The sequence below is a fragment of the Etheostoma spectabile genome, chromosome 18, assembly GCF_008692095.1.
Source record: "Etheostoma spectabile isolate EspeVRDwgs_2016 chromosome 18, UIUC_Espe_1.0, whole genome shotgun sequence".
Taxonomy (NCBI): Eukaryota; Metazoa; Chordata; class Actinopteri; order Perciformes; family Percidae; genus Etheostoma; species Etheostoma spectabile.
In genome coordinates, this window is record NC_045750.1 from 2,135,041 (window position 1) to 2,153,482 (window position 18,442).

The window sequence follows — 18,442 nt, forward strand, 5'->3', positions numbered from 1 at the left end:
CAGGAGGTTTCTTTCCATATTAGCCAGTTTCTGACTGGTTTGTACTGGCAACTCATTTTTCTTTTATTCAGCGGTAAAGAGCAGTGAACAAGGTTAGAAAGCACTTCAGGACACTTCACTTCAAACAGCTAGCCGTTTTTTTCTTTTTAGGGACAAGTGCGTGTGTGTGTGTGTGTGTGTGTGTGTGCAGCCTGCCTCCCATTCTCTTCTACCGTTCCCAAAATCCTGTCACAAAAATAAGTCTGATCACAGAACAGGCCTTTATCCATGGTGACACATCTGTGACACACACACACACACACACACACACACACACACACACACCACACACACACACACACACACACACACACACACACACACCACACACACACACACACACACACACACACCACACAACACCCACACCAACACACACCCACCACACACACACCACACACACACACACACACACACACAATTAGTGCTACTCTATTTCAGCGCGGCCTACATGCGTGTGAAGGCAGCAGAGCTCAGCATGTCCTTTCATCTCGCCTTCATCCCTTTTTAATTCTCTCTTTGAAACCACAGATAACCACCAATATACAAGATAGACGATCAAAATAGAGATAAAGGTCAGCATTGAACATGTTGTTGTATATGACATCAGTATATAATATACTGTATGATTACGAGCATCCTCCAGACGGCATCAGCCTACGAACGGTGGATCCATTACTCCACGGAGAAGGTTTCTCTACACTCTACCAAACCAGAAGACCAAGACTGAGCCCATTTACATCCTGGTGCACACAGAGCTGACCGAGGTGCTAAGTCAGCTCCTGACTCAGATTTTAACTTCCTTCTTAACTTTTTTTCCTTCCATCGTTCATCAGAAGCATAATGACTGAGGTTATGGCTGCGTGACAAACTGATGTTGAAGATTAAGAGAAGACTTATTAAACAAGACATGGGTTCAGAACCATTATTGAGAGAAGGTCTCCCACGTTTTGGCAACGCTCAGGGACCAATACACAACCACTGTAGCTACCCAAAATGGAGAAAATAGATAAAAGCATAAAAAGCGAAGGTGTATACAGTGCATTCAAGATGCGACTGAAACACACCTTTAAGTCCTTTACCACCAGGACGCCCATAAGGACATTTTCAGTTCCTGTTCAGATCAATTCATATTTTGATTGTGGAAAAAGTCTCATCCAAATTTCCCAAAGGGCCATATCTGAATTGAATCGATTGCTCAAACAGATCCACTTTTTTTCAAAACTATTTGATCAACGTTCTTTGATTATTTGACTAATAATGAGCAATTATCTAGAATGGAGCGTCTTACTTCTATTGCGGTACAGTACGTCTGCTCGGTAGCTGAATTATATTATTATTATTATTATTAAATTTGGCTGATGTCTGTGTCCTGAACCCCAGCAGAAGTGGACCTTGAGTTCAAATTATGTTTTTTCAATCCCAAATGTGTTTGACTGATAATCTACATAAACATGTTATCATAAACTCAACGATATGTCAGTTATCGAGTGCTAATCTGAAATTGCATAATCTGTACAACTAATATACAGTTATATATTAAATATATATATATATATATATATATATATATAATATATAATATATACTCCACACTCAGTATATATATTTATATATATATATGCATACACACTGTATATATACTATTATATATGTAAATTATATGTATGTAACCATATATTATGCAGCTCTTGGGTTTCTGATAAATGCTAACATTAGCATGCTAACATTCTCAAAATAACATGGCCGTTTAGTTTTGCAGGGATTTGGTCCTACATCAAGTAGTGGACGACGGTGCAGCTGTGATGTGTTAAGTTAAGAGAATCCTGCTGAAGTATTAAGTGTACTTCCCAATCGATGACCTCTGCTACCCTCAAAACGCCGCCGAGAGCCTGGAGAGGAGCTCCAACCTGGCCTGAACGTCCAGGGCTCCCCCGTCTCCCCCCCCGGAGCTCCAGACCTGACAGTAATATAAACCCTGTAGCTAATGTCTGGCTAGGTATTGGAGAGTCTACACACACACACACACGACACACACACAGACACACACACAGACACACACACACAACGATTGCCTCAACTGCACTGCAATTAAATCTACAAGTAACCTACCCCCACCCTCTCCTCCTCCTGTGTCTCTCTCTCTCTCTCTCGTGATTGCCTGTTTCTTCATCTTCCTCCTGCTCCCCCCATTTCTTACAGCCTCCGTTTACACACCTCCTACACCCATCTTTCTCCACTCTCTCTCTCTCCTCTCTCTTTATTTCTCCCGGTACAGTGTTTTTCTCTCCACCTCTATCTGAGCATCTCAATCAGCTGCTCCGATTGCCATCTGGTTTTTATGACCCCCGTCATTACAACCATCAGTGTTCTCCTATCGTTCTGCTTTCGGACAACCTCCTGCGTCCCGTCTCAACACGCAGCACATGTCAAGGAGACGTGCTTGAATATTTCAAAAGGTTTTACGTTGAAAAACAAACTGCTTCATGGACTCATGGGCTTTAGGACACATAGCCAATGTTGTGTGTGATGTGGTAGAAACAGTTACAATAACGACAGGTTGTACAAACTGGATTCTCTATTGTAGAGGCAATTTTTCCCCTGGAAGCTGTTTCAGCAGAAGCTATGCAGACATTAAAATACAAGTTTATCAATAACTTAAATACAACACTTACCTGTTGTTGGTTTTCTACCTGGGTGTGTTTGGATCCGGTCTGAGAGGCCTTGGGGGTCTTTTTTTGAAATGGTAGATTCCCACAGCTTCATTCTAGATCAGATCTAAACTTGGGCCCCTGAAACTCCACCCTCCACTAACCAAATATACACGCTTGACTGGCAGTGGTGCTTTGGCCTTGAGTTTTACTTTCCATCCTGGTGTTAAGAAATGATTATGAAAGTTTTCGGTGTTTATATCCCCTGCCGTTGCAATATGCTTCTTAATATAACAAGCATCTTTGGAGCCAGATCCTGAAGCATCTAGAAATCTGCATAAACAGCCACATCCTTATTAAGAAAGGGCATTTGCTCTCAAAATACCCCTACTACCCCTACACCCTAATAAGCATTACTTTACAAATTCTATGTTTTTCAAAATAAATATTTAACTGTTTCTATTAAGAAAGAATTATTACGTGACTAAAAGGGTTTACAGGGGTAACAGATATCTTTATTTTCCGCAATCATTTGTGTGTTTGTGTGTGTGTGTGTGTGTGTGTTGTGTGTGTGTGTGTGTGTGGTTGTGTGTGTGTGTGTGTGTGTGTGTTGTTTGTGTGTGGTGTGTGTGTGTCACAATCCAGGGAACTCATCAAACTGGTGTCAGTTTATTTCATTTTAAGAATTGCTTTATCCGTTTTTGCAAATAACAACTAATTTATTCATATTCATTTACATCAGCACATCATTAACATCATGGTTACATGGTAAATGAATGCCTGCTTGTAGAAAAATTTGATATTTTTGTTGCTGTGACCTAAGACTGTAACTGATAATGTTAGAAATGAATTGGATTTAATTACTAAGAAACGTACCAATTAAACATTGTCTATATTTTCTCTTTAATTTGTACCAAATTACACGGTTCTTCACAAAGAAACTTGGAAGTTTTAGGGCTGGTATCATTTAAATGATATTAGTACCCTTCAAGTGCTACCAATTCGAAAAAAGAATACTTCATTTAATACGTTTTTCTACTTCTTCGATACCCATCATGTGTGGACGCATCGTCACACTGAACGGCTACTCCAGCATATAGACCGAGCCCGACCAGCCCCACCCCAGACTGCATGGTTGTAGCTGTAGTGGGCCAATCACATGTCACATTACAGCTTTTTTTTTTTTTTTTTTTATAAACGAGTCACTGTTGAAAACATTTGTGGACCAAACTGATTTTCCTGCTTTCAATAACACGTCGCAGTAAATCAAGACGCTTGGAGAGATTGGTTGCAAGCAGTCTCCTTTTTTCCATCATCTCTTAACCTTTGAAACACATAATTGACATCTACTGTATGCTAGGTGTGGTCGGGGGTTAATACGTGTGTGTGTGTGTGTGTGTGTGTGTTGGTTGTGTGGTGTTGGTGTGTTGTGTGTGTGTCTCTCATCGATCCCTCACACCATTAGTTTGAGGCAGAGTATATGTGTGTTGTAGGATGTGCGTTGCAAAAAAATATACCTAATGAACTTTGCACTTAAAAGATGGTGAATGATTGCACCCTTTCAGACATAGAAACTGTTAAATTGCTGTGTACGTCAACTCGTTTAACAGTAAAAAAATCTGCAGTCTGTTTGGGTCTGCTCATGAGGTATTTGGAATTTGGTACACAAGATTAGTATATACTTAAGGGAGGCTTACTGCAACATGCGTGCGGTTTAACTCATCATAAATACATTTATGACGGTTGGGAAGGCGTCTGTGTTTAATGCTAAGCTACCGCCTCACTATGTGGAGTAGGCACTCAGCGCCGCTGGGTTTACTGTTCGCTGTATAAAGGCCGGGGTGTCCACGGATTTGGGCTCAGAGTAAAGTGTGAGGGATCTGCATTAAATCTGAAGCAATTACTCTTCACTCTCAGCTGCAATCAAACACACAACCCTAAAAGTCCCACTTCCCTCTTCTCAAACACACACACCTAAAAGTCACACTTCCCATCTTCTGCAACACACACACGGCTGATTAAATATCAGAGGTTGGCCATTAGACCATTTTGTGTAGATATCAAATATATTTAATGTTGATGAGAAATATTTTTTCTCACCCCCCATTAAAAATAATTACAGCCAAACAAAACACAGGAATAGATTTACAACGCGTATGTATCTGCTAACTTGCAATGATTTTAAAAAAATAAAAAACAATATGTCCTTTTCTTGTTTTTCTCATTCACTCAACATGCCCTGTTCTCCACGGTGTTAAATGCAGGCTAGGCCTACACGATGCAGGGAAAATGTAAATCACGATTATTATTTTTTGCTTAGATTGATATCACATTCTTTGCCACGATTTTTTGGACCATGACAAAACAAACAAATTGGAAATACCAAACATAGATTTTTTTTGGCTCATTATCATCACCACCCTGTAGACAGAGGACAGGCAGCGCTTTAAAACCTATTTTATACAGTCTATGTTCTAAAACTCACAGAAGAAAGTAGTAGTAGTAGTTTTTTTTTTTTATCTAAGTCATTTAAAAATTTAATCGTGAACAGGGTGATTGTTAGATTGCGATTTTATAAGTTAATCTGGAGGCCTACTCCTGGAAACCAATAAGCTTTCCACACTTCCTTACACTCTTCTCCTGGACTATCACGGCAGGTCAACTCATCAGGGGGATTATAATCCATTTTCAGACAAAAGGTATTTCTAATGCTATTTGCATGTTTTAATGACTTAATAGCCAAGATATTAAAGGCTTTTAATCATCAGCCTCTAAGTGCCTCAGTCTCCTTCACCAAGAGTATTTCAACTATTCTATTACTTATAGAAGCATCGGAGTATCTTCTTCCACCCACTACTACCCCTTTTACACGAGCATTGGCTTGTGTTTTTGATCGAATAGAAAAACAACACAGTGTACACACAGTATAACCTGTCATGCCAGTCTGTGTCTCATTTCTCTTCCCCTCCATCTTTTTTAACTCACCTCTTCTCTGTCGATTCTACCGGTGTGCCTCATCTGTCATGTCTCTCTCCATTCTCCGTCTCAAACGCCCGTCATTTTGCCCGTCAAGGTTAAAGGCCACCGGGTAAAAAAAAACAAAGAGCTCGCTGAGCAAATCACACACAACACACTTCATTCGCTGGTATCCCTCTGTGTTGTCGGTGGTAACGGCTGTGACAAGATAAGATGGATTAGGAGCACCTGAACCTGATAACGCCGCACAGTCACTTAACATTTAACGAGACGTGATGGATGTCCTGATACGGGTCTGCAACATTCACTAATCTGCTGTGTATCTGATAACCTACAAGGCCACATTAGTGTGGACACCAGTCTTCTGAGGGGCAAAAAAACACACTAGGAAATGAGTATCAGTCCCATAGACACACATCTACATTACTATCATAAATATTCTGAATACGGGCGTCACCATCTTGTAATTTTGGAGCGAGTCGCGCAGTACTGAGCAGATGGTGGGCAGAGGTTTCAAAGTCCCGCCCATGACCTGTCCATCGACTTTGCAGGTAATGCCAACTGCAATCTGACGTTTCACCCGTTGTTTAACATTAATGACTCATGATCATCAAACCACAACATGGTTCGCAATATTTTCAGCGGCAACACTGTCTCGATACACGGCGCCAAGTATGGATCTATTACTATTATATATTATTATTTTTATATATATATGTTGGTCAGTTCGTCCCATTTTGCAGGAATAAACTGAAGTGAATGAACAAAGAAATGTTTCTTTTTAGATAAAACGATTTTTTCCTTCGGGACGTCATTTGATTGGGGAAAATTACAAGTTGGAAAAAAAAAGGTTATAAATTGCAAGATTTCGCAGAATATTGCAATATGTTTAAAAATCACAATAATATCGTAGTCGTGCATAAGTAGTGATGATATCGTATCAAGAGGCGTCTGGTGATTCCCCCCCCCCCCCCATTAAACAAACATCAGTGTGATCAAGCTACCTAAACGAGAAATTTGACGTTGTACTGATGTTTTTGTTTGGTCCTTTCCGCTAACGTGGATGGGGCGGATTTATGACCTTTACCGCAGCCGGCCACCAGGGGCGATCCAGATGTTTTTGGCTCCACTTATGGTCTGTCAAAGCAGCTGGCCAAGCTCAAGTGTGAAGAAACAACCTTTGTGTTTTAAATACCACTTGATATCTTGAATCAGAGTCCTATTAGCATAATATCACTCCTGATATTGTCAAATACTCCCAGTAATATGACACGTTCAAACAGCAAGCAATTATATTGATTTACACCTGCTATAAAAGACCAGCTGCTGGATGTCTGAACACATCTGCAATTAAGCTGTATAGAGAGACATTAACTTCTTCATTAGGCTTTTGTTTTCACTTTTTCCATCTGGGTGTGTTGGTGTGGAGGGGGGGGGGGATGGGTAAAATGTCAACTGGGGGTCTTAATGTCTAGAATAACATCCGAATACAAGTAAACAAAAGAATTAGATTTTCAAATGGATTGGAAACCAATAATAACACTACTTTCATACAGGTAGGCTTTTTAAGCAGAAAAAAACAGTAATACAATATTTTTGTTAGAGGCACTAAGGCTTGTAAATCCACAGCTACACTTTATATGCATTATTCAGACAAACTTATTTTGTATTTAACTTAATAATCTTATATAAGAAAACAACAACAACAACAACAACAGCTACTTATTTGCATGTCATTGGTGTTTAAGTTAGCACACGTTTGGGAATGTTACCGTGGTTAAAAGTAGAACTGAAACAATTACAATAAATGATTTGAAGGAAAATATGACACGGAAACCATACTGATATAGATTGTTAGATGTTTTTCGAGCAGAAAACGCCAAACATTTGCAGGTTCCAGCTTCTCAAATGTGGGATGATTGCTTTGATGTTTACAAATATGGGTTTTGGACTCTTGGTCGGATGAAAGAAACAATTTTAAGGAAGCCTTTGGAGTTAGGGAACTTGTCACTATTTCCGACATTTATAGACCAAATGATTACTGATAGAGAAATATTCTTCAAATAATTGTTAATTATTATAATAAATATAATTATTGCACATGCATCACTACTTGTGTAGATAATAATGTATACTTCAGTAATCCAAATTACAGCGTTTCTATACTGTTTGTTACTCCCTGAACTACACACACATGCACTAAAGGCGAAAAGGCGAGAGTGTGGGGGGGGGGTGGGGGGGGGGTTCGCCCAGGAGTGAAAGGGCACTCTCCAGCTACCAGTCCACCACCTACTTTAAGTCAGAACGGACTTGACCAGCAACCCTCCGGTTCCCACCCTACAGACTGGTATGCCACCCCCAATTACGACGTTACAAGTTACATGAAGCATTTTAAAGTAGCAAAAGCTGCAAAATAAAGATTAACACCCCTTTGAACCCCCTGTTTATGCTCCACTTCATTGACCATCTACAATCTACAATCACAAGCTTTGGAACAGCTACTAACCGGACATTGGTGGGGAGATTTATTGTCAACCGCCGTTTCCAAGATCAAAAATTAACTTTCAATCTCAACTTTTTAGCCAAATAGGAGCAGAACTCCTCAAAGAGAAACTTCACTCTCACTGAAAATCCTGTTTGTGCTGACCTGCAGTGGTTTCACTTCTCACCGGGTGCAATGACGTACAGGTGTACTCAGGGTCCTGTGACATCACGGCTGGGCGTGGTCACAGCACAAGCTGTTTTTGAACCGCAACTACTTATCTACTACTCAAGATCCAGAATGAACGTTCAGTTTCATCTATCTTCCGTTGAATCCAAAAAGATATTATTATACATAAAGATATTCAAGAGGTCAAACAACGTGGAGACACCTGCTCTGGTCTTTAGCTAAAGGCTGTTGGCCCAGCTTGGCCCCTTCATACCTCTGGTCAACTGCGTTTTAACACGTATATTAGATTTCACGCTTAAATCCACTGATTTGGTCCAAGACGTTCAACAAGCATTTATACACAAACCTCTTACTTGGCTCGGGGACGCCTTCCTCTGGCCGGGAAGTGCACTCTCTGAGGTCAAACATCCATTAAAGTCTGTTCAGGAACCTTGTTCTTCAAAAACACACAAATCTTTGCTGTACTAAAATGACAGGTCGTATATCGGATATTGTGGTCACGTTGCACGTTGTGGTCCGAAACTTGGTTGCGTCCAATGGCTCCAATCCAAGTATCATTCGAAAGAAGGACATTTTCGTGGTTGTTTATTTCCCATTCCCTTTCGAAGGCCGAGTTGCAGTCGATTGAAAGTAGTTTTCTCGTGCTTTTCGGGACGAGGCAGAGCTTGTCCCCATTCAACACCACCTCCACCACCTCCACAACGCGCTGACACTTCTTGATTCCTCTGGCGCTGCAGCCCTGAGCCAGACAGACAAGGAGGGGACGCTCTGCCAAGTCTCTCCACTGCATCCATGGCTTTTCCTCTCCTATCGCTCCCTCCTTCTTTCCCGTCTCCCTGGATTGTGCAGTGTGTTCCCGAGAGCGTTGGCGACGCTCAGCAGTTCTGCCACTCCGTCTGAACCTTTCCATCCATCCATCCCAATCTCTCTTTTCGCAGTAGAACCCCGCCCTCCTAACCCACATTCTCTTTCCCCCGTCCAACCCCCTCCGGTCTGAAAAATACACACTTTGGGAAGTCAATCCAACCAAATTTAAACTCGACTCAGACATTTGACTTTGTATATTCTCATCTTTCCTTTCTCTCCATCTCTTAACATAAATATCATAGATCAATACTTCTCCACACAACATTACACTTCCACTTATTACTGTTGTCTTCTCTTTTTAATGTGTGTGGGTGTGTGTGGTGTGTGGTGTGTGTGTGTGTAGGTCTAGTGGTCTTTTGTTCATTGCCAGTGCAGATCTATTCATCATGTGCCAAGACTGAGCGCCTCACTTGTAGTGAGAGGGTGCAGCTTGGAGCCAAATGCCACAATGCCAACTCGGTGCTGCTGCGGTCGTTTGTCCACACGAAAAACTCCCGATCTCACACAACACACACACATATACACACACACACACACTTTTGTCTAAGCCATATTCATGTTATAGTGACAATATGGTTTTAATAACTAAATCAGATGTATAAAAGCCATACTGCTTTTCATGAATTGGATTGCTAATATTTTACATTTATATACCAAATCCTCAATGTCTTCATATACACAATCTATCTTTTATTGAAAATAAATAATAATAAAACAAGTTAGTGAACATTGTTGTTTTGCATCGTAAAGACTTTCCTGATACAACGCAGAATTAATTATGTCACACAGTTATGTATTTCACAGTTATGTATTTCATCACTGCTTTTGATTTGTTTGTGTTTTTGCACAAATCTTCCATATCAAGAGTTTATGCAAATTCATCCCTAGTTCAGAGTTCCCGAATCTTTCAGCCCACGACCCCCACAAGTAACGGTGCAAGTGACTGGCGACCCCCCCACTATAAACATATATCAACGTTGCGCGCCCAACCGTACTACACACGGGCGTGAAAATCAAAAGAGCTGTTCCCTTTTTATTTTTGCTTGGTTGTATTTAATTTAGCCACTAGTTTTATCTTGTGTTAAAATCATGGCTAACATATGCTATTTCTAATCGTTTTTAATTTTATTTTATTATTTCTGAAATCACTTTGCACCCCCCCCCCCCTCTCTGCTCTCGACCCCCCCGTGGGTCCCGACCCCACTTTGGGAATCACTGCCATAGTGTTTTGAAGATAAATGTCCATATTTAAACCTGTGAGCATTTACAGACTCCTCAAGCGACTGTATGTTTTCAGTCTATCATGTTTGTTTTTAAAAATTCTGTACACGGAAAATATACACTATGACCGCTATTTCATTTGGGTTTAATTACATTAAACACGGGGTTGGCTGACACCAGCATCAGTCATCATTGTTTTCAAGCATTTCCATGTTATTAACTCAGATGTTGGAGCTCTCAGAAAAATCCTAGTTTAAGTTGTTATTAGGACTTAAAATGTTGACTTGAGCACTGTTAACCATGCAGAATTTGTATTGCCTGCAGCATAATCAAGATTCAAAAGATCTACGTTCCTCATTATGTGTGATTCTATCATGGATGAATCCCACTTTACAGCCTTTAGCACATTTGTACTGCAAAGAATGTAAACTCTGATAAAATCTATAATATAAAACTCAATGTATCCTTGTTGACATCTGACCAAAAGAATCTGTACTTAACATAGGGGCTTAAATGTCACTATTTGCCTTAAAAACAGGTCATATGCACCGACAAGTTATACTCTTAAAAGTATGCACCACTATCAGGGTTATATTCTCATATATTTCATCCATGTGGAGTAGCTGTGTCAATGTAGCTCTAAAGCGTTCAAAAGGCAAACTGGCTTGCGCATGCGCAGTAACAGCAGCAAGTGCTAATGGCTCACTTACAGTTAACCCTACTTCACTTAGCGAACTACGTCTTTTAACAGATTTGTTCCCATACGTGTACGGAAGCAACACCGTAAAACGTTACCCCAATATTACAGAACACAAACAAACCAGCAAAAGATCGTTTTGGGTGCGGTGTATGGCGTTAGTGTGTCATAAACTAAAGTTATGCTAACGAAACTAAAATGCTAACGCTAACTTACCGGATACTTTGATGCCGTCCGTCCCGTCCGGCAGTGCCGCCTCTGGAGTCGTCATCGGGCTTTAGAGGCCATGTCTCCCATGTACTGTTGTATAAAATGACGCCAAACCAGCCGGAGCCTGGAGGAGGAGACCATTGATCCACAGCAGCCCCGACGGACAAACTCACGCTGCACACTGGGGGCTAGGTTAGCTCCGTTAGCTAGCTAGGCTACATAACCTTATCTAACCAGGCTTGTGTAATGCACGGTGTCACCATGTTACTCAACAATGACATAACAAAAGCACACACAACCTAAATACACGTTAAAACACGATGGAAAGCGTTTGTCACTCAAGATTAAGTCTGTATTTCTGCCACAATATGGACTCCAAGTAGTTAGGTTTAGATAATTCTTATCTTTTACTTTACCTATTTTAGTTATTTAATTGACATCACCTGCGCCGAATTTCCCAACGAACTCCTTAATTCTTCATTAATTGATACGTGCAGTTTAAACATGGTCCCATTATCAATAGCAAACAACATTAATTTGTTAGATTTATGAATGGAGATTGGTATTGTTTGAACGGTTCAAACAGCTGTGCTTCAAAGTAATTTCATACAAATTTATTACAACTGTATTACAGAAAACAGACACCTGAGCTTTCTTGCTGTCACTGTTGTCACATTTAAAGGCTTAAAAGGGCACTTTGTGAGGTTTTTTAAAAGTCACTTTATGAGGTTTTTAAAAGTCACTTTAGGAGGTTTTTAAAAAGTCACTTTAGGAGGTTTTTAACATTAATATGAGTTCCCCAGCCTTCCTTTGGTCCCCAGGCTAGAAATGGTGATAGGTGTGAACCGAAGCCCTGGGTACTGCGCTGCCTTTGACAATGAAAGCTCAGATGGGCGACTGGAATCTTCCCCTTATGAGGCCATTATGAGGTCCCCCCCCCCCCCCCCCCCTCAATAGCTACAGACTCAGAAATGGCACACACTAAGAAAGAAACTTCGATACAGTATTAGGGGACCACTAAGGTCTATATAAAAGAGACTTTAGATACAGTATTAGGGGACCACTAAGGTGTCATATAAAAGAACTTCAGATACAGTATTAGGGACCACTAAGGTCTATGTAAAGAGACTTCAGATACAGTATTAGGGACCACTAAGGTCTATGTAAAGAGACTTCAGATACAGTATTAGGGGGCCACTAAGATCTATGTAAAGGACTTCAGATACAGTATTAGGGACCATAAGGTCTATATAAAAAGCATCCAAAAGAGCACCATTCATGGGACCTTTAATTGGACTGCCCTTTAAATTGAGCCAGATTGTTTGCAAACCCTTATCCAAAATTTCAATAGCCTACATTACAACCTTGGAGATATGGACCCAAAATTCCTTTTATTTCCTTGAGAAAAAAAACTCAGTAATAATGTGGGGAAAAGTACAAAAGTACCCAAATATCTCTGAGACCGACATCTCTGTCGCAACAATTTCATAATGAGTTTTGAGACAGGGTACAAGGGTACAAGCGGCCGAAATGGGTTTCCTCAGGAGGGGGGCTGGCGTCTCCCTAGAGAGAGGTGAGAAGCCCAGTCATCCGAGAGGAGCTCTCGAGTACAGCCGCTGCTCCTTCGCGTCGAAAGGAGCCCGTTGAGGTGGTTCGGGCATCTGTTAGGAGCCTCCTGGGCGCCTCCCAGGGGAGGTATTCAGGCACGTCCACTGGGAGGCCTCGGAAGGACCCAGACTAGGTGGAGAGATTATATCTCCAACCTGGCCTGGGAACGCCTCGGGATCCCCCAGTCGGAGCTAGTTGATGTGGCTCGGAAAGGGAAGTTTGGGTTCCCTACTGGAGCGCTGCCCCCCGCGACCCGATAGCGATAACGGATGAAGATGGATGGAGTTTGAGACACTATGCTCTGGTTTATGTAAACTTGCTTTGGTCGTTTGTTTTAACTTAATCAAGCTCATATCAAGTATACTCTATTTAACCCTCGTGTTGTCTTCCCGTTAACCATGAACTTGCCCTCCAAATCAAAAATTTAAAAAAAATAGTGCTTTTCTAATGTTTTTGTCACTGTTTTGGCTTTATTTGTCCCTTTTTCCAGCTTTTGGAGCTTTTTTTTAAAAACCTGAGCTGGTTTAATAACAGGTTTTACACTTATTCTGGAATTCATGGTCAACAAACCTCATTTAATATCAAATTAACTACGTTTTTAGTTAAAAGGCAGAAATTAGAATTATTTTAGCTAATGTAACATCAGAGATGTTGAATGTTTTGTCAAAGTTTAGTCCGGATATGGTTTTGAAACCATAATAAAAAATAATAAAAAAATAATTCAAATTCTTAAAATTAAATAAAACCCCAAAAATGTAATGAAAGTAATTCATTTAACTTGAAGACGTTGTATGGAATCATCCATGTTATCTTTGGGCAATTGGTTGTAAAAATCCATATTCTGATATAAACACTTTGAAACGGGTCATATTTGACCCGACGAAACAAGGCTAAGCAGTGTTAAACAGAGGGCGCGCTGTATTGTTATTATTGGCCTGACGGTAATAATCAGATCAGATTGCCCGGTCGGATCTACTTGTTGTATAATAACACACAGAACACACTGTGCACAGTGTGTTGTGAAGGGTACACACTAATAGCAACGTGCATGGGGGGGGCAATTTGGGGGGGTGATCATGTCCTGACTGTGATTTGTCAACATGTTTGATGCAATCAACACCAAGTTCCTCCTGTTTCCTTCTCCCTTTTCATGGTTATGTTTTCTTTTAGCCACTATAATTTATATAATTGGAAAGGTACCGCACAGCAACGGCTGTCCTGAGTTCCTGATCTCTAGAATTTCACTTGAAAGAAAGAACATTGTTGCACACTCTTGATCTATATGCATTCTCTCTTTATTTTTGATTTCGGGCCCTCAGGTCTTCTCACAAATCAACAATCCACATTCGTCCTTTAGCAGCTACACTCCTTCTAGATATTAACCATGTGTCCGTTCCATTTCTATTATCCTAATGTGCTTATTCACAGTCTTTAAATTATTAATGCCATTAAATGAAGCAGAAATGGGCTTTACCAGGGCTGTATAGCGATTGTTTCCATTTCAAATTGTTTTACGGATATTAAACCAAACATCACTTAATATTAAATAGATGAAACCAAATCATCTTATGGTAAAACCTTTAGCATAAAAACTATATTAGTGATGTAGCAAAATAACCATATAATATAATCATGTAGTACAACATCAGTAACACGAATGATAAATATTGGTGTTGAATCATAACTGGTGTAAGTATATATTATCCGGGATGTAACGATGCCTCGTGAATCGGTTAAAAGCTGATATACATGTGTATAAGATTACAACTCGTGTTGACATTAAATCAAATCGCGACGCAATTTTAAACGGCCTCGGATGTAGACGTCACCGATAATCTCGTCAGTTTAATATTTTTCTATTTATTGATTATTTTGTTTTAAAATCAAATTATTACATTTTTGGTTATTACATTTTTTGTTTAATTTAAAAGGTACAGGTGCGAGTTTCTGTCGCCCCCATGAGGAATTCTAAGTAATGACAACAACACTGTCGCCGCTGTCCCACGATACAAGCCTGATGGCGCTTCACGCCCCCCATCTCCACGGAGTTGCTAGTAGCCAAGGAGGACACGGAGGATTGAAACAATAATGACCTCTTCAGATAGGGAAATTATCGTCTTCGAGTTTCTGCGCAGGCAAGTCACCGGGCGACGATCTCCTGCACACACACGAGAGATCCAGAGAAGAGATGTGTTGAGCCGAGAGTCTTAATTATCTTTTAGCAACCATTTAGCAACGGCCTTGAATGTAACGGACGTTGTATTTATAAATGTACGCGCTAAAGCTTAACCCTTGTGTTGTTTCCCCGTCATCCAAATAAAACAAAACGTAAAGTCCTTTTTTCAACATTATTAATGTTTTTTTTCCGACATTTTTGTCACTTTTTTTCAATGTTTGAGTGCTTTTTTTGATTTTTTGCAAAAGTTATTTAATATTTGTATTGTTGACATTTTCAGTGCTTTTTCGACGGCCCTTTTTTGGTGCCAAAAAAAAAAAAAAGATTAACTGAAACGGGTCAAATTTGACCCAAGGACAAGATGAGGGTAAGATCAATGCACTCCCTGTTGCAGGTTTGATAGAGGAACATCGTTGTTTGCCAGTCTATTTAAATAAAGGAATATTTTTCAGCTCATTCTGTTTAAAAAACAAATATAAAATATAAAAACCTGACATTTCCGTTGTGAACATAAAATCGAGATCGTACTGATCTTGAGCTGAGTTGAGTCTTTACATTATTCAGACTCCAATCTCGTAAAGCTCGTCGCTTCTTTGCTGAAAGAAGAAAATGAGGCTCCTCAAGATGGAAGCCACTGATATTTCATGGTTTGTGGCCCTCGATAAGTCTACTGGTTCCCATATCCGTGGGCGCGCGTGTGTGTGTTGTGTGTGTGTGGGGGGGGGGGGGGGGATGGCAGGCGAGCAGGACAGATGACGAGCCATGGAGGAACCCTGGAGGAAACGCTGCTCATGTGTGGAAAAAATATTAATTCAGTGTCTTGATTGTCGCTGGATGAAGGTGAGATCATCCATATTCAGAGGGTTTGGGCACAAATTCACAGCCCAGCAAAGATTAGAAGAGTAGACCTCCACACGTTTCTGGTGGAATGTAACTAAGTACATTTACTCAAGTAGCTTAATGCCCTTAAGTACAATTTTGGCCTACTTGGTACTTTGAGGTATTTCCACTCTATGCACTTTTACTTCTTCTCCACTACATTTTAATCAACTTCTCATAGACCCAAAACCATCTTGCCAATGCCAACGTATGTGACACTCATATTAACCTTCTTGTACTTTGTGTAAGCACAGATTACGTCATGTTCAGGATCTGCATACTTTTGCCAATGTGCGTGTTTTAATCCAGATCTCTGGCGTTTCTCTGTAGAATATGTTGTTTCCTGGAGCCATTTAGATTCCACATATAAATGGTAGTTTAGCTCAGAGTCAATGGCTGTTTACTCAGTTCGTGGAGAGGCAGCTCTCACCTCTTTCTTCTTTCCTCCCTCCATCCTCAGAGAAGAGGATAAAGCAGAGCTGGAGCCCAGGATAAAACCTGGCTTCATCTGACTCCCTCTCTTCAGAGGACCACCCCTCCCCTTCTCCTCTCTCCTTTTGACTGACCCAACTTCTCTCCCTCCATCCTTCCATTCGGCTACTGTATCCACCTCCTGACTGCACCCAGCACAAACAAACCAGATTTTTGAGGGCTTAGGATACTGCTTTGGCTCTGGCACTCTTCTTGGGTTTGACTATGTTGTGCTTATAAGTTCTGCAGAGATAAAACGAAAAAAAAAACAATCGTTTGTTTTTTGTGTGTGTTTGTTTTTGTCAATTCAGCTTATGCAAGAGGAGGTCCGACCTCCGCATTCCCCGCAACAAATCCTCCGCTCCCTTCGGCGGGACCTCCACAGAGAGCACCGCGGGCGACTGGCGGCGCACAGCATTCAAGCCGTGTTTAAATGCGTTCCACCACCGACCAAAGACCCTCCTGCATCGGTGGTGTTTTATGTTAGGACTCCAGTAAATTCCGCCGATGTAAAAACAAAAAAAAACAAAAAAAATCTGCGCCATTTATCTGCATCCTGTCCGCTGAAAGGTGGCCTCCTAGTTGTTCGTTTCTCTCCCACCACAGGCTATGTCCCTACAATGTGTAATTTTTTCAATCAATCATTTTGTTTTAGCCTTGTGTGTGTGTGTGTGATTTTTTTTTTTTTTTTTTTTACCTCCATCAGCTCCATTTCATCTGCGCCCAACTCCGCAGCACGCGCCGCATGCTGTCCGAGCTCTGCGGAACTTCTTATTTCTCGGCGTTTTCTTTTACTGAAATATGACGGAAAGCCTGCCACCACTTAGTCTACACACCCATACTACACATAAAAATGCATCAATATGCATACATTTGGGTACTTATTGTGCAGCTGCCGCGGAGTCATGGTGTTTCAATTAGCATAAACACTACAAGTCCTTCTTTATTATAATCAGTACGACTCCATTTGGTGGAATGATCACGGTTGGAGTAATTTAAGATATGTTTAATACAGGCTGCGCCCGACCCCCACAACAGGCGCCATGTCCTTCCCCCCCCCCCCCCCCCCCCATCCCCCTTACATCAGTTATCTGGGTCTTAGCATTTCGGATCGTTTAATGAGTCTGCAGATGGATCCTCCTCCTCTGCCGGGAGCCGCTGAGCAACCCGACAGACTACTACTGCTCCATCTGCAGCAACTAAACCAACCACTATAATATAAAGGTTGTTGAGCCTACTCATGTGGGAGAGGAGAAAATCGCCAGCTATCAGCAGCAGCAGCTTCCCCCCTGGCAGCTTGTGTCATTAAGCAGTGGTGTAAGACCGGCATTACTGCGGCGCGGTATCTGGAAGGTAAATGCTTTAATGCTTAATGTCCCGCAGTGCTGCTAACAGGGCCATCTGCCGGTGGTTATTGGTTATGTTTTGCATTACGTAAACCGCGCATATTCTTACATGACTCTGAATCCTCTGCATGCGGTTATTATCTGTTTTTTCTTCGTCTTCCCCAGGAGCCATCATTAAGGCTGCTACCTCATTTCACTGTGCCACACTTTACAGGACTGGGTGGGGGGACCAGGGCGCAACTTTGCAACTTGGGGGATGGGGATGAAGGGGGGGGGTTTGAGCGGCAAACCCCTTTAGTTGTCTAATTCTGGTGAATCCTCTGCAGCAATTGGCCTTTTCTGCATCAATTAATGGTGTGTATTATGTAAGGAAATTTTAATAGTTTTTTTTGGGGTGGGTTGCACTGGCCAGTGTTGATTTATTTTGGAGAGGTTTGTAGTCCCCCCCTCCCTCCTGTAAATTACCTATGCAGTGACTGCCAATTTGGCAATCCATCTCAGAACATCATGTCTGCTTTTACTTGAGTTGAATATGCATTTTCATAGGTGAATTTCACAGTTAGAAGTGTTTGGGAATTTCAAGCCGAGAATAAGTGACGGGGCTCACAGCGGGTACGGGACTGACCTAAA

General features: G+C 41.2%; 1 protein-coding gene across 6 annotated transcripts in view; it reads right to left on the reverse strand.

Moving 5' to 3' along the window:
* msraa (methionine sulfoxide reductase Aa) overlaps window positions 1-18,442 on the reverse strand; it is a 52,766-nt gene that overhangs the window by 22,802 nt on the left and 11,522 nt on the right. Inside the window, exon 1 of one of the 6 annotated variants that reach the window (XM_032542620.1) lies at window positions 11,339-11,524. The exons of 3 other annotated variants lie outside the window; for them this stretch is intronic. In XM_032542620.1, coding sequence (XP_032398511.1) covers window positions 11,339-11,393 — 55 coding nt within the window. In that variant the 5' untranslated portion in view covers window positions 11,394-11,524. Of the gene's footprint in view, window positions 1-8,683; window positions 8,704-11,338; window positions 11,525-18,442 lie in introns of those variants that run through there. 2 more of the 6 variants (XM_032542623.1, XM_032542622.1) reach the window with 2 other exon arrangements.